General features: G+C 37.4%; 1 protein-coding gene across 2 annotated transcripts in view; it reads left to right on the plus strand.

Moving 5' to 3' along the window:
* The window catches only part of RIMS2 (regulating synaptic membrane exocytosis 2), a 600,294-nt gene that overhangs the window by 162,567 nt on the left and 420,177 nt on the right, over positions 1-17,550 (plus strand). For both annotated transcript variants that reach the window (XM_042923146.1, XM_042923145.1), the window contains one exon: positions 15,791-16,101. In XM_042923146.1, the coding sequence (XP_042779080.1) occupies positions 15,791-16,101 (311 nt within the window). The remainder of the gene's footprint in view (positions 1-15,790; positions 16,102-17,550) is intronic.

Consider the following 17,550-nt stretch of genomic DNA (forward strand, 5'->3'; position numbering starts at 1 on the left):
TTTTGTCGAGGGTTTTTGAAAAATAATCTTTACCAACCTAAGGAAATGCCCATTTATTTCTACTTCTCTTACCAAGTTAAAGAAATATACCTGTATTCTTAGTTTTCTAAGAATTACTTTAAAGCATAAAATGGTGTTGTATTTTGTCAAATGAAATCGTGTTGTATTTTGTCAAGTGCTTTTCTTTATTTATTGAGGTAATCATGATTTTTCTTCTTTAGTCTGTTATATTCCATTGTATAACTAAATTTTCTGACGTTGTGCCATCCTTACATTCCTGGGGTGAAATGGTGGTTGATTGTGATAGGACACGTTTTCTAGTTGTTTCAGATTTTGTTATTTAAGTTTTATGTTTTGACTCCCTCCCCATATAGGTGAGTAGAATTGGCCTATACTTATCTTATGTCAAAATTACACTTGCCTCATGAAATGAGATATGTGGCTTTCATCCTTTTGTTTTTAAATTTAATTTTATGGGATAATTTATACAGGATATGATTTAATGGCCTTTAAAGGTTTGGAAGGATTCACCGGTAAATTTGTAGCAATTGTTATGAGTACAGTTCCACTCACCCCATGACACCTGCAAATGGTTCTTGAACACACCAATAGCTTCCTGCGTCTCTCTTCCTGAGGGCATTTTAGGGCCAACGAAGTAGGTTTAACCCAAAAGAGAGGGGCAGAAGTGCCAACGAGCTAACAGATAAATTCCCTACTTCCTTGCCTCTTCGTATGATGATTCTGAGGGTTCCATCAAGCCCAAGCTTCATTTGCCTTCAGAAATAACCTACTCTTTGTTTATTGGCTTTTCTCTTTTACATATTTTACGTTCCCACACTTTTGCTGTACTTTTTGGGATTATGTCTCAAATACACTACTTTGCATTCAAATCTTTGGGTCAGGATTGTGGAGAAACCCAAACAAGATAAAAACCATCTGGGCCTGGGATTTTTTTTTTTAATAGAAGGGGTATTTTTAAGAATTTGTTAAATTGTGATATAATTCACATAACATCAAATGCATTGTTTTAAAGTATACAACTTAGTCTATTCACAATGTTGCACAACAATCATCAATAGCAAATTCTAGAACATTTCCATCACCCTGAAAAGAATCCCTGCAGACCTTAGCAGTCAGTCCTATCTCCCTACACACTCAGACAACATCTAATCTTCTTTCTTCTCCCTGGATTTGCCTATTCTAGACATTTCATATACATGGAATTACATAATATGTAGCCTTTGTGTCTGGCTTCTTTCACTTAGCATAATGCTATAACGTTTCATTTGTATTGTAGCAAGAATTAGTACCTCATTTCTCTTTATGGCTGAATAATATTTTATTGTGTGGATATACCACATGTTCATTTGCTCACCAAGTGAAGGACATTTGGGGTGTTTATACTTCTTGGCTATTATGAATAATGCTTTTAGGGACACACATTTATGAGTTGTTCTGTGAATATATGCTTTCAATTATCTTGGGTATTACCTAGTACAGGAATTGCTGGGTCATGTGAGAATTCTGTTTACATTTTTGAAGAATTGCCAAACTATTCCACAGTGACTGCTCCATTTTAAGTTCCTGCCATCGGTGTACAAGGGCTACATTTCCCACATCTTTGCCAACGCTTCTTATTTTCCTTAAAAAAAAAAATTATATCCATTCCAGCAGGTATGAAGTTGACTTGGGTTCATTGGCTGTCCCTACAGTCCACCACGGCTATGCCTAGAGTCAGATGTGAGTCAGAGAGATTTGACACTGGATACCCACATCACCTGCTCCATGGGCCTTAAAATGGACTTCATGTGACAAATTTAGTGTCCTTTGTTCATTAGAGACTGGGGTTTGAATTCTGACTGCATTGCTTCTCTGGTGGAAGACATTTGCCTATGTGACTTAAACTCTTTCAATCTTCAGTTTCTGCCTCCATGAACTGAGGGCAATCCGTGCCTATTAGATGAGATGACAGATATACAAGAATGAGAGGAGTGCTTGGAACATGGGGAGAACTCAAAAGATGCTACTTATCTTTGTTATTCTCGTTGTTAGTAGCAGGAGTGGTGTTCTGATGTAACAGTGGCTGGGGCGGTGGTGTTATTAGGAGTACCAGGGCTTGGGCTACAAACTAGAGCCTTGCTTTGCAAAGTGTGGTCTGAAGACCAGCAGAAGCAGCAGCATCACCTGGGAGATTGTTCAAGATGCAGAATCCCTATCTCTCTGCCGCCGAGATCCGGAACTCAGAATCTGCATTTTAACAAGATCCCTTGGTGATTCGAATGCACGGTACAGTTTGAGAAGCACTGGTTTAGTATACCATTTTGCTGCTCCCAACTTATCCAGCTCATTAGAGCTGGCAGGTTCCACAATTTTGTTCTTAATTTGTTTTAACAGGGTTTTTTTGAGGTGTAATTGTTATACAAAACGTGCACATCTTTCAACAATTTTATGGCATTGAGCAAATGCATACACTTGTGAAAATATCACCATAGTCAAGTGTGACAAACAGGTGGAATCTGGAAAGTTCTCTCTCTTCTTTTTAATATTTATTTAGTTTTGAGAGAGAAAGAGAGAGCATGAGCAGTAGAGGGGCAGACAGAGAGGGGGACAGAAGATCTGAAGTGGGCTCTGTGCTGACAGCAGAGAGCCCAACGTGGGGCTTGAACTCACAAACCGTGAGGTTGTGACCTGAGCCTCAGTTGGACGCTTAGCCGACTGAGCCACCCGGGCGCCCCAAGAATCTGGAAAGTTCTTAAATGTTATTTTATTTTTTCTTAAAGACAATTTCATGAAAGCCCATGTATTTGGATTGTAGAAATTTGCTAAGCAAACAGATTTTAAAGTAATATGTAAAGTAGTATAAATATAAAATATTAATTCACTGTCATTTCTTGAACATGTCCTGGTATTTTCTAGGCACTTGGGTCTGTAGCAGTGAACTAAAACAGACAAACAGGGGCACCTGTGTGGCTAAGTAGGTTAAGCGTCCAACTTCAGCTCAGGTCATGATCTCATAGTGAGTTTGAGGCCCTCATCATACTCTCTGCTGTCAGCACAGAGCCCACTCCAGATCCTCTGTCTCCCTCTCTCTCTGCCCTTCCCCCACTGGTTCTCTCTCTCTCTCTCTCTCTCTCTCTCTCTCTCTCAAAAATAAATGGACATTTAAAAAATACAATAGAAAAACTTCTCTTACTTTTCTGGAGGTTATATTCTAATTAGGAGATGCACACAACATAAGTTGTAGAGACAAACAAGTATTAAGAAGGTGTAAATACACTGGAAAAAAAAATAAAATCTAGATACTTCTGGGTGGTGTTGGCAATTTAATTTGGATGGCCTTAAAAGTGACAGTTGAGCAATGACTTGAAAGAGACGAGGGAGTCAGTGTTGCAGATATTTAGGGGAAAAGCAGGCCAGATTGAGGTAACAGTGAATACAAAAGTCCTATGGTAGAGGCGTGCTTGACATGTTGGAAAATAACAAGGAAGTCACCGTGGCTGGAGCAGAGCAAGTAGGTGGGAGCAGGGAGAGACAGAATTAGAGAGGGAGACTGCAGAGGACCTTTTGGATCATTGTAAAGGTGTCGACACTTAATCCTGAGTAAAATGGGGAGTATTAAAATGTTCTGACCCAAAATGTGACACGGCGTGTTACATTATAAAATACGTTGAAGGGTTTATTTGGCTGTTTAGTTGAGATAGATTAATGGGAAAAGTGAGACCAGGGTGGAACCTGGGAGACCAGTTATGAGATTATTACAATAATTTAGGCAGGTGATGGCAGTGACTTAGACCAGGTTGGTTGTGGTGGAGGTGGTGGGTTGTCATCTTTGTAGATACATTTTAAAGTAGAACCAAGAAGATTTTCTGGTGGAATCTATGTGGGATATGGGAGAAAAAGATTATTCCACAATTTTTGGCCTGAGGCAAACTGGGAGGGTTGAGAGTCACCATTAACTGCTGTGAGTAAGACTGTGGAAGGAGCAGTTTTGGGGTGAAGTTCTGGAATTCAGTTTGGGCATGTTAAAATTGAGATGAGTCAAAATACAAATGCACTGAATCTTAGATATAAGGCTGTGCTTTTATTTTGTGCTGTGATAGTGTTGTGAATATCAGTACACTAGAATTGTGAAGTCTTAGAATAGTAAATCTTCCTTGGATAGGTCAAGTTGGACTTGCCTTATATTGAACTCTGCTTCAAAGTAGGTTACATGACTATGTGATCAGTGATGTCACTGCCTTTTAGGACTTACAGGAGCAAGAAATACAGTTTGCAAAAGGAAGTCCAGATAGTAGTCTATGGCTTCTGGAAGTTTACTTACAGGAAACCATGGAAGATCCCAAATAGTTTTGTCCCTTAACTTGAAAGTTTTAAAGAATTACTAGCAAGAATCTGAGAAACAGGTAAGTGAAGCTTTATACTTGGAACTTTTTGTTCTCTGAATTACTACCTCTTCCTTAAACATTTCTCCCTCCCAAGAGTGTTTCAGTGATTTCCATATCACCATGTTTCATTACTATTATGTTAGTATTGCATCTAATTTTATTCTCCCATTCCCAATTTGAATGAAGCACCATCATCTTTACCTTCTGTTAAACTTTGTATAATTATGTTCCGGCCTCCTTCCTTTTATGAGATGTCCTCTTCAGACATTGTCCTGTTCTGTTTTCCATTTTATTTTTATTAAAAAAATATTTTAAGTTTATTTATTTACTCTGAGACAGAGAGAGAGACAGAGAGAGAGAGAGAGAATGCAAGCAGAGGAGGGGCAAGAGAGAGGGAGAGAATCCCAAGCAGGCTGTGCAATGTCAGCACAGAGCCTGATGCAGGGCTCAATCTCTTGAACCATGAGATCCTGACCTGAGGCGGATGCTTGACCTGCTGAGCCACCTCGGTGCCCCTCTGTTTTCCATTTTAAATGAAACTTTCTATGTGAATATGCTTTCTATTTAAGAAAATTTAAACTTGCTTCCACCCATTTTTAAATCATAATTTAAATTTAAATTTATTGAAATGATTTTATAATTCTGTAATTTATACATCATAACTTTCAAGTTCTTCTAAATGATGGAAAAGAAAACTGTCAACTGGTAGGACATTTGTATTTGAATCTGAATTAGTATGCAGTGGAAAAAATTAATAATTATATCATGTTTTGTAATATACTCTTTTTAAATTTTGTTAAATTGTTAAATTTTATTTAAAAACTCACTTTTTAATTTGTTAAATTTCCTGTATTTTTAACTGAGATTTAATTTATTTTTAGGGAAAAGGTATAATAACGTAGTACTAACATCCAAAGAATCCAGTGGGTTCAGCTTGAGTAAAGTGCAATAGCACAGACTAGTGGGAAAACTTAGTAATTGCAGAAATTATTATTATTATTTCTTTAAGCTTGCTCAGTTTTAAGACTCGTCCTAAAAAAATTACTTGGAGAAATTTAAGCTTGAAATGCAGTTATGAATTAAAATGAGATCTGAAATTCAAATAAATATTTATTATGAAGTAACAATGACCTATTCTGATATAATCACTATACTATTAAAAGCTTCTTAATGATTACTTTGGAAACCACTTCTCTAGTTTTTTGATAACATTGAATTTAAAACAAGGTTTGTAAAATAAATCACATGATTTGATGAAAAGGAAAGTAAAAATAACATTTCAAAATACGTACAGCTAATTGCTTACCTTTGATATGATTGTCTGACTCCTTTACTCACACCCCTCCATAAAAAACCCTGAAAATAAGCTATCCTGTATTTAAAAAAATATTTTTATGAAAATTCAGTAATTGATTCTCTTTTATCTCATATATTTATGTTAAATACATATTCACTTTCGTGATTATAAATATCAGTCAATATTTTTACTAGTCCAATTAACCTTAGTTGGTTACTAGTCTGACATTCCTTCCTATGCATTCCCATCCCTCCTCCTGCTTTTTTCCCCCTGCTTTTCTATTTTGAAATATTTCAAGGGGAACCTGGGTGCCTCAGTAGGGTAAGCGTCTGACTCTTGATTTCGGTTCAGGTCATCATCTAATGGTTTGTGAGTTCGAGCCCCTCATCCGGCTCTGTGTTGAGGATGCAGAGCCTGCTTGGGATTCATTCTCTCTCCCTCCCTGTCTCTCTCTCTGCCCCTCCCCAGCTCTCTCTCTGTCTCTCTCTCTCAATAAATAACTAAACCTTAAAAAAAGAAATATTTCAAAACTGTCAAGAAGTTTAGAGAATAATACCAACCTTATACAAATCTTAGGATTTTGCCATATTTGTTTTATATTTTTCTTGTTTTTAGAGCTAGAGCAATTGTCTGAATACTTATGATTCCACCCGTGTTTTTATTTGTATGGTTTAACTTGATACACATGCTGCTAATCTATAGGGTGTGTGATTTTGCAAGGTTTTTAATGTTATAGTATGGATCATACTGTATATATTTTTCTGAAGCCCGTTTTATCTAGCTCTATATTCAGAGTTATCTCAACATTTAGATTCATCAAAACCCAGCTCATTCATTTTGACTGCTGAATAGAATTCTTCTGTATGAATGTGCTACACTTTATCCTTTGTCATGTTGATTTAGGTGATTTAGGTACATACCTGTTCATGTCTTCTTGTGCATGCTTGAAAATTTCCCTGGGGTAGATATAAGATTTCTGGGTCATAAAGTATATAGGTCGCCATTTTCTGTTTCACTAGATATGGCAGAATGGCTTCCCCAACTGGTTGAAATAATTTAGATCTTGAGAGAAATGTTTCTGAGTATTGGTTCCTCTACTTTCTCTCCAGTGTTTGGTATTGTCAGACTTCAAAATGTTGCCCAACTGATGGAAGTGAAATAGTAGCTCGTTGTTGTAAGTTTGCATTTTCTGACTGATGAGGTTAAGCACCTTTTTATTTCTTTATTGTTGACTTGGGTTTCTCTGTGGAATTGCATATTCACTCCCTGACCTATTATTCTATTGTGATGTTTGTCTCTTTCTTACTGAATACGGAAACTCTCCATATTTTCTGAATGCATACCCTTTGCTAACTGCATACCTTGCAATAAAACCTCTTCCAGATTGTGGTTTCTCTTTTTACTTTATCTTATTATTTTACTATTCAAAAGTAAACATTTCAATCCAGTAGAATTTATCTTTTTTAATTTTAAATTTTTAGTTAACTTCCATCATCTCGTATAGATACAATAAAAAGAAGAGAAAAAAATTTCTCCTTGTGTTGAGAACTCTTAGGATCCACTCTTTCAATAACTTTACTATATATCGTATACCAGTGTTGATTGTCGTACTAACATTGTACATTACATCCCTAGTACTTAGCTTATAACTGGAAGTTAGTACCTTTTGACCACCTTCCTCCATCCAGACTGCCCCTGGTAACCACACCTCTGGTCTCTTTTCTATGAGTTTAATCTCTTTTTTCTTAATTTAATTTATTTCTGTGTAAATTTAGAAGTTAAACTCTCAGTGCAGAGACAAAAATCTTTATATAACTGTTATGTTTATTTTAACAGAAAGATGTTAAAAGTTAAGATTAATATTACGGCATAAAACACACTACTTTAATATGTAGAGAGAAAAATAGAGTTTAGGTAAAGTAGAAGGAAGGAATAAAGGTTTAAGTTTAGGCAGGATTGTCGAGCTCACTATAATTTTTAATTCTCTAATTTCTCTGAGGCTTTAAGTGTGAGTTAAACTGTGTTTTCTTTTTTTCTCAGGTGGGTGTTTTGTTTGAATAAATAGTGCAGATATCTAAAATTTGAGTAATATGGACTGTATGGTGATATAATCATTGTATTTTGAACTCAACTGTCTTTCATTTTCACTATCATTTCCTATCTTTTAATTAATATTTGGCGTCTCAAATTGCCAAAACCTGAGATGGACCCCTCATATTATGGGTATTGTAAAGCTGTTGAAATTGCTACTCAATTATCTGATTGTCATAGTTTTCTAACTTACTTGGTTACTTCTTGTAAGGTCGTGGAAATATGTACTCATATGATCTAACCACCTCAGTTCTATAATTCAATAGGTTGAAAAAACTTTTAGGTTCATTTGATAACTCTTTTTGGAGAACACTAAAAAAGTGAATGAGTCTCTTAATACTTATGATAACTGCTCTCAGTTTTTTTTTTCAAAGGAACTAGCTTATAGACAGTAGACCCCTTGCCATCCCCCCCCCGCCACTCCCCCCATCCCCCCAACAATTGCACAGATTGTTCTTTTTGACTCTCTAAACTGGCTCTGTTCTCTAGTTTCTGATGTTTGCCTCAGGCCCTCCTACCTTGATGTTTAGTGCTATTTTTTTAGATTACTGACTTCAGTTAATTTTGCTGTAAAACTCAGCACTTTTAAAATGATTCACGTAACATCAACTCTGGGTAGTATAGGCTATTGTCACATTCCCTGGGGACCACCTTGCCAGGGCTAGGTTCCTTTTCTATCTCTTCCAGCCTCCCTTCCCACAACTCCTGCCCAGAACAGAGGAAATCAGCTATTTTATCAGAAACCTGAAGCTCCTAGGACTTCTCTCTTTGCATGTGGATCTAGCCCACACTTTGTACTTAGGCAATTATTAATCTCTGAACATAGCTGACAATGTTCACATCGTGGTATAATAGGTATATTATATTTGAAGTGCCTCCCACTTTGGATTCTTTTCACAGTAAGCCAGCTTCTTTTTTCTTTTTTGCCCTTGAGGCAATGGATGGGTGAAGAGAAGTTACAAAATGGGAAGCCTGGACCTTGTTACTTCAAGCCTGAAGGCAGTTGGGGACAGTGGTAGGTATGCAGAAAAGGGACGTCAAGGAAAAGCCAGCCCCTTTTACCTGTGTGCATTGTGGGGAAGGAGACAGAAGACAGAGGTGAGGCCGCTAGATGACAGAGGTATGTTCTAATCTCTTCTTTCCAGGCTTTGCCCCGGGAGGAGGATGCCTGTTGGTTAGATGAAGGGCAGCTTTACCCTTCTTAACATCTGAGGTTCTTGGAAGAGGTCACTTTTCAGGATTCTAGCACCACCTGGGGCATAGCTACTTCCGAGTGAATTCAGCAGTGCATCATGGTTAAGAAAGGGCCAGCATTAGCTTTCCAGAGCTTTCCTTAGTTCCAGTGTGGCATGGAAGACACAAAAATAGCTGCCTGTCCCTGTCGTGACCCTCCCCCTGTTCTGAAGACTGGGGGATAAGGGATGAGATGACATTGCAAAAGAGGCTGCAGGACAGAGAGCTTGAGCCACGGCCGGATGGAGGATTCTTTGGGGACTGAGAGGGGTCAGCAGTGCCTTGGGAGCTGAGGTGAGATCACGTCAATAGTGGAGCCCAATCCTGTCTAAATTGAAAAGCGCCAGACTATGAATTAGATGAGCTGCAGATTTCAGCAAGAGAAGCCCCATGGAACACCTAGACACTTCCTTTGAAAACAGCAGGAAAAGGGGTAGAAGTATCAGAAATAGAGAATTTATCCAAAGGAGCTATTTAATAGACTAAAATTACAGGGTGGTTTCTTAAAAAAAAAAAAAAAAATAGCTAGTATGCTGTTGAGGAAAACCAGACCAAAAGTAAAGAAATAAGCTGTGTTTCTTTGCAAGTGATTTTTCAAAGCTACAACAATTGGTAACAGAGAAGAGTTTGCAACAACTAAGATTTGGAGATGTTTCAGGTTAAAGTTTCTTCTGTCCTGCTGCTATCTGCTGAGAGACTAATGGAAGACATCATACAGTTTTTTCACTTCAGCCTGCAAGTGTGGTTGTAGCTGGAGAGGCCATGCTTGTAGTTCATGGGGAATTTGAGAAAGTCTTGCTGTTTGTCTTGGGGTATCAGATGAAGCAAAGTTGCTGATTTTTGTTTTGCAATCCAGAAACCTACTCTATAGAGACTACAGTGATCTCCTAATTGCTTAAGGAACATATTTGAAAACTCAAACCCTCTAGGATACGGGCCAGTCCTTCAGCTTTCCAAATCTGTCATGACAGTGCTGGGGCCGGGGCTTGTCGGCTAGTAGGCACAAATGCCATTGAATTCTATCTTTTGAGACACAGAGACATCGTGGGTCTGGTCATGGGAACACTTCAGGGTAACGCGGATTGAGCCTCTCTGGATTTCCAGGTCTCTTGCGGATCTTTTCTGAATCCTTGTTGTTTTTTCAAATACAGCCTGGGCCAGGGGAGAAGAAGGCATCGAGGGATCTATGGTGCGAATGCATTCCTTTTGTAGCATTTACCACAATTGTAATCGAAACGCTATTTGGGCAATTATTTGTTCTGCCTATTGTCTCCCCCATGACACTTCAAATTTGTTTTGCTTATTGTCTCTCCCACGACACCGCCAAGTCCGTCTGTTGAAATGTATTTACCAGCTCTTAGCATAGTGTCTGGCATATACTAGGCATTTAGTGAATATTGTACGAATGAGTAAGTAATTGATGAATTAGTGTTAATAGTTATTTGCCCGTCTATAAGTAAATTGGAATTTTATGGTCTGAATTAATTTCTATGATAAAGTACAGCTTCATCCAAGTTTATTTACTAATACTGAATGTAGTATTAATCTTTTAGTAGAATAGAGTAGGAATATATCTTTTAGTAGAATATAGTAGGAACATAGTAGAATATACTGAATATTGAATGTAGTATACTAATACTGAATGTAGTATTAATCTTTTAGTAGAATAGAGTAGGAACATTGTATTCAGTAGTGTGCTGATAAATGTTAAACACTGGTTTTCTGTGAGAAAAAGCCCTGGTTTGTGGCATTTTCCAATTTCTGTTGTCTAAATACACCTACCAGGGCTGATTTCAAGCTAACCCACATGACTTTGTTGAATGTGCAGTTGGGAAGAAATGTGCACAACTGGTCCTTATGACTCAGTGAAAGCTGGCTCTAGAACACCACTGAAGTGCTTTCACACGCGAGTTTAGTAATGCATTGTTTATTTATTTATTTAATATAATTTATTGTCATATTGGTGTCCATAGAACACCCAGTGCTCATCCCAACAAGTGCCCTCCTCAATGCCCATCACCCACTTTCCCCTCTCCCCCAGCCCCCATCAACCCTCAGTTTGTTTTCAGTATCCAAGAGTCCCTTATGGTTTGCCTCCCTCCCTCTCTGTAACTTTTTTCCCCCCTCCCCCTCCCCCATGGTCTTGGTTTTCACATACAGAGGCTGCGTTGGTGATACACATTCACTACAGCATGTAGCTTAAAACGATTTTCAGTTAAGGTAATGCTATCGACCGTAAAGGATAAACTCCAAAAGTTTCTGTAGCTTAATATTATTGAGGTGTGTTTCTTATCTGTGTGAAATCCACATTGCTATGGCTGGTCAGCAGAGGGCTCTCTTCCGATTGCTCATTCAGGTTCCTGGGCTCCCTTTTTTGTGGCTCCTTTATCCCCGAGGGTCTTGAATGGGGAGCATGATGGGAGTATATGAGAGTTTCTTAATGGTCAGGGGAATGGCATACATCATTATACTTGTAATCAAATGACCAGAACATAGTCATATGGCCAGGTCCATCCATAGCTACAAGGGAGAGTGAGACATGCAGCGTTCTAAGGGAAAAAAGAAATAAATTTAATAGCCAGCATCTTTTGTTTTTCTAGTCATGTGATAGATTAAGCTGATCAATTTATATTCTTCTCTTACTAATGCACACATTTGTAATCAGGCTGGCAGTGATTAGAAATGGAGTCTAGTAAATTCTTTTCTCTGTTCAGAGTTAGCTGGATCTTAAGAGCTTGGTCTGTAGTCTAACCAATAATCCTTCCTTTCCCTGAATTACTGTATTCTTTATTATCCCTATTTAGAGAGAAATTATAGGGATTTGCAGAGCTTTAATTTATTATATGCACTTGATATAATTTTGTTTTTGTTTTCTTTGTGTATTTGGCTTAGCTATTGAATTTATTATTTTTACAATTTTATTTTCTTTTTTAAATTAAAAAATTATTTTAGAGAGAGAGAGCATGAATGAGGGAGAGGGGCAGAGGGAGAGAGAGAATCTTAAGCAGGCTGCATGCTCCGTGTGGAGCCAAGTGCAGAGCTCAGTCCCATGACCTGTGATCATGATCTGAGCTGAAATCAAGAGTTGGTCACTCAACCGACTGAGCCACCCAGAAGCCCCTATTTTTAATAATTTTAAAGACATATTTAATTTTTCTTAATTTTTTTCTCCCTTTCAAACCTACTAAGGATATTTGTGAAGTGGAATGTACAGTAATAAGTGGCAAATTTGGGTCATTAGAGAGCATTCCTTGTCTTAATATTGCTATATTACTTTGAAAATTTTGGCATATTTAGAAATGAAGGTAATAATGCCTTATAATTTTCAATTCGATATGTCTTTGTATTCCCAGGGCTTCGGTGTGTTTGATATTTGCGAAGATCAGCAAAACTAATAGGCCCCAACCATGACTATTTCCGAGCGTACATATTAGTGAGATATTTTTTAACAGCCTTCATCATATGATACACTTGCTGATTAACCTAACTGCTTAAAGGGTTGCATTAACAAAACTCTGTGATTTTATTCCCAAATTAGTTTAATTTTGTTTCATAGATACATAACTCACCTCTAATAGACATTAATAGTTTCATAACCGGTTCGTTACAAGTCACATATGCATATGCATATGTGTTTGTGAGATGGAGTCCCATATGCTCAGCGTATAAGTTAAGTTGCTCTGTGCGTGAGGGGCTTCAAGTGAAAGCGTCAGCCTCTGTACTACTTCGAGTGGATTTGTTTACTGAACTTTTTTTTTTTTTTAATTTTTTAACGTTTTTTATTTTTTTTTTTAAATTTTTGGGACAGAGAGAGACAGAGCATGAACGGGGGAGGGGCAGAGAGAGAGGGAGACACAGAATCCGAAGCAGGCTCCAGGCTCTGAGCCATCAGCCCAGAGCCCGACGCGGGGCTCGAACTCACGGACCGTGAGATCGTGACCTGAGCTGAAGTCGGAGGCTTAACCGACTGAGCCACCCAGGAGCCCCTGTTTACTGAACTTTTAAGATGAATAAACTATTAATCCAAGAATGAGAGGAGATAGCAAAAGAAGAGAAGAAAGTGAATCGGGTATTAGGATATGAGACTACTAAGAGCTGGCAGTTTAGGAGGGGACAGAGTGTCTAGTCAGAAAAGGAGCAGCCAGCGTGGGTATCCCAGAGAGTATAGGGAGAGTGTTAGCGCAGTGAGAGTCTTGAACAGGAATCCAACATCATCCTTCGTGCCTCGTGCTCATTTATCTCATATTAGTGTCAGCTGGGTGTTAACAGATGAGGAAAACGAGGCCCACAGTTCTTCCTAGTCTTTTTCCAATTTGGGGCTACACAGAAATGTTGCTGTCACCATTTGGATGATGAATAGTTCACACTGAGGTAAATTGGGAAGGCGGCTCATGGCCTTCCGTAGTCACTGGGGAGCACACCTGTAACCCGTTCCTCGTATCAAGCTGGGAATCTCTGCCTCAACCAATGGTTCTCGAACTTTATCAGGCATCAGAATCACCTGTAGGATTTGACCAAAAAAAAAAAAAAAAAAAAAAAAAAAAAAAATCACAGATTTCTGGGTCCTGTCCCAGAATTCCTGTCTGGAATGGGGCCTGGTGATCCTGATGCTGTTGTGTGTCCCAGAGGATAGTCTTCGAGAATCTCTGTTCCAGAAGAACTTAAGTAACCTACTTGTGACAAATAATGAAGCAGGTTGTTTCCGCAGATGATTGTGATTGGATAGTTGTCTGACTCACGAACTCTGTTTTATTGTCAGTTAGCAGGCACAAAGGATATTAATCCTCAATATTCTGACTTATTCCAGATGAATTCATATCGTGAAATCAGGTGGCTTCTATTATCACTATAATACGAATAGCTATTTATTTAAAATAAAACGAAAGTTGAGATTCAAACTTTATTTGAAAATCATTTTGTGGTTCTATTATTTAGTTTACCTTTCACTTTTAAGAGAGAGCTGCAATACTGACTTTTGTCACAAGGTGGCATCAAAAGCCTGAAGAATTTGGTTGAAATTTGATTTCTGAAAGTTAGATATATTTCATGAACATTCAAAACAAAAGAAATTTGTACTATGAGGTAGTTTTTTTTTAATTTTGAGTGATATTTTGTTATTTTCATTTCAAAAATGCTTTCTTATCATAAAAATAATATAGGCACACATATATGTTGACATTATTGATGACTAATCCCTTTGGAATCAGTGAAACATATATCTTAGTGTAATAATATCAGATATCTTACTATCTTTCCCCAAGAAAGATTTCAAAAAAAAATTCAAGTTAGCAAGCAATTAGAAGGTCTTACTGTCCCGTGCTTGATAGTGTCTCTTTATGCAAATAGAAGATATAAACCCTGTCCCCAATGAGCTTTGAATTTAATTGGGGAAAAAAGAAATGTCTATAAAGTTCAAAGAGATAACAAAATAATAAGAAATGATTAAGTACAATGCATGATATGGATTATACAAGCAATATGAACAAGAATAAGGGCAATTAAACAAAAATTGTAAATGGCATTTTACAGAAACATCCTTATATCAGTTGAAAACACCATAATGAATCTTCTCTTTACTGCAATTATCTATCACTATTATAAGTTATTTAAAATATGAAGAAGTGTTTAGTAATCTTGAGAGCTGTGTAAGATTCAGTTTTGACCTAAACATCAGAAAATACTCACTTGAAGTATGAACTCACCTATTATTTCATGAATATATAATTTTATTTTTTTTCTGATTAATAGAAAAAGATTTCTTAGAAGAGGGTGAAGAGTTTCTGGTCACACAAATACCAGCTGTAATATTCTTAGATTTCTAGAGTCTGAAAAACCTATCTATGTAGATATCTATATCTACACTTGATCTTGAAAAAATTCAAGTGTAGGAGGGTGGTTACCTGGGGATGGAGAGAGGGAGAAAGGGATTTGCTGTTTAATAGACTGAGTTTTGCAAGATGAACAAGTTTTGAAGATATATTTCACAACTATGTGAATATACTTAGCACTACTGAACTAAGCACTTAAAAATGGTTACAGTGGTAAATTTTTCTTATAATAAGAATAAAAACAAGTGTCCTTCTATAAATTGGGCAACTAATAGGTTTTTATTAAAGATCAACAATGTTCCTAGCTTTATGTTAGTGATTAGGAGCTACTTCAAAGAAATAAATGCCCCTTTAAGAAGATTATAATATAGTTAATTGATGACAGATTAGCCTCATTCCCAGTAGGTAGGTGATCTACTGGAAGTCTAACATCTACCAAGCATTGTGCTAGACATTTTGTATAAATTATTTCCAACCTTCAGTTCTCAAAACAATATAGGAAAACAAGCATTATCATCCCTATTTCTCTATTGTATCATTAAGGAAGCTAAGTTTTATAGATATGAAGGTTTATTGCCTTGTTCAAGGTTGCAAAGTTTCTAATCTTGGAGTTGGTATTTAAACCCAAGTCTGTCTAGCCTCAAAATCCATTTTCTGTATACTATACCATGCCCCTAATTTAAATAAAAAGTAATTGAAAAGAATACAGGTAAACAACTAGTAATTTGGTGCTCTCGTTTCGTATTTCTGCTGGCAGTTAGCATTGTTTCATTATAATTACTCGGACAAAATTAAAAGAAAGGGTATGTGATAGAATTAATATTAGCATTTAGTCTGGATTACATTTTAACCTGAGAAAGGATAACCATGTAATTTTTTGTTGGTTTGAACTGTCTTTTTATTTGTGTTTTAACTTTTGGAAACACTAATCTTTTTCCCTGTGTATTCGTGTGCAGGTTATGTGGGTATGTAATTTGTGCCGAAAACAACAAGAAATCCTCACTAAATCAGGAGCATGGTTTTATAACAGTGGATCTAACACACCACAGCAACCTGATCAAAAGGTTCTCCGAGGACTGCGGAACGAGGAGGCGCCTCAGGAGAAGAAGGCAAAACTGCATGAGCAGGCCCAGTTCCAAGGACCCTCAGGTGACTTATCTGTACCTGCAGTGGAGAAAAGTCGATCTCATGGGCTCACAAGACAGGATTCTATTAAAAATGGGTCAGGAGTGAAGCACCAAATTGCCAGTGACATAGCTTCAGACAGGTAAACATTTTGTTTAATCTTTAGGTAAACATTATTTTTAACCTTCATTCCAAACAGAAATACAAATACATTGAAATGTTTAGGCACCGAGTTATCTAAATGTCATGTAAATGTCCATGTGTCTTATATAAATGCTGAAAGTGATGTTTAGGACTTGAGCTATTAGAGGTTTGAACAATGTTAGGTTTAATGAGGGAGCGTTAGGTTATCTGATTTTCCAGAATGAAGAAATGAAATAAAACAGAGACTAGATAGAAGGTTATTGGCATAGGAAAGACAGACTGGGGTAAGAGCAGTGGGAATGAAGAAGAGACAGTTTTAAGACATTTTAGAGAGGTAGGATGGAACGGACTAACCACAAGTGGGAGGTAAGAGAATGGGGAAAATTACTGATGTCTCTAGAACTTCTACGGTAGGCTGAAGGAGGAGGTAGTTTCTCAAGGAGGCAAATAGACAAGGGTTTCATGAGGTTTCTGTATCTGTGGGCTACTTGGGATCAATTCTATTGGCTTCTTCATGTTCAAAATATGAGACTTTTATAAATAGTATTTATGGTTCTATATTTCCTACCTTTGAAAGAGGAGAATGAAAAAATTTCATGGGAAGATTATTTTTCTATACCGTATTCCTATTTGAATTGAAAACTAAAAAAATCTGTATAATATATCTGGTTTATACTATTTCTGTTGTCCAGAAGTGGCCCATAAATTTCTGTGTGACTACGTACAAAGTCATGCATTTGAGGAAAAACAAATCTAAAATTATACTAATAGGATGTTGGGTTCTGAGCATTCATTTATCACAGGTAAGATAACTGGGAGTCACCTTATATTGTACCTAAAGTTGCCACCGTGATGTGCTGCTGTGTCTTGTGAGAATAATAAAATGATGGCTTCACCAGTTCTTTTGAAAACTAGCAAAAGTGAAACAAGGTAATCCTATCTTTGGGGAAAACAGTGGTGGTTTCATGGCTGAAATACTCTGAACATGTCTCAGTGTAAAATCTCAGGAACCCAAGGATTTTAAGTTTAGAGGACCCTCTTAGTTTGATTGAGGTCCACCTTAGGCAGACAAAATAATTTGGAAGGCAATCCCAGACACCACGTGTAGAGGAGTGAGCAATGATCCAGTTAAGAGAAAAAAGACAATACTGCACATTCAAGAGCAGATTACCTCTTTTGGCAAACGAGTCTCAATTTTAGTGGGACTTCCCAGAGGCAGGGTAGAATGGCCTCAGAGTTATCTTACCTAATGGGCAAGGAGATGAGGTATTTATAAACCCTACCTCTCCTTTGCTATCGGTCTAGGGTTGTTCTTGGAGGGTGTTAACTCTTTGGAACTCATTCTCCAAGCAGGTTCTTTTGGCCAGAGAAAGCACTTAGGGAGATATAGTAAGACTTTGCTATGCAGGGACTGGTAGATGATGAGGCAGTGTGGGTTGGGACCGTG

This window comes from Panthera leo, chromosome F2 (genome assembly GCF_018350215.1).
Source record: "Panthera leo isolate Ple1 chromosome F2, P.leo_Ple1_pat1.1, whole genome shotgun sequence".
Classification (NCBI taxonomy): Eukaryota; Metazoa; Chordata; class Mammalia; order Carnivora; family Felidae; genus Panthera; species Panthera leo.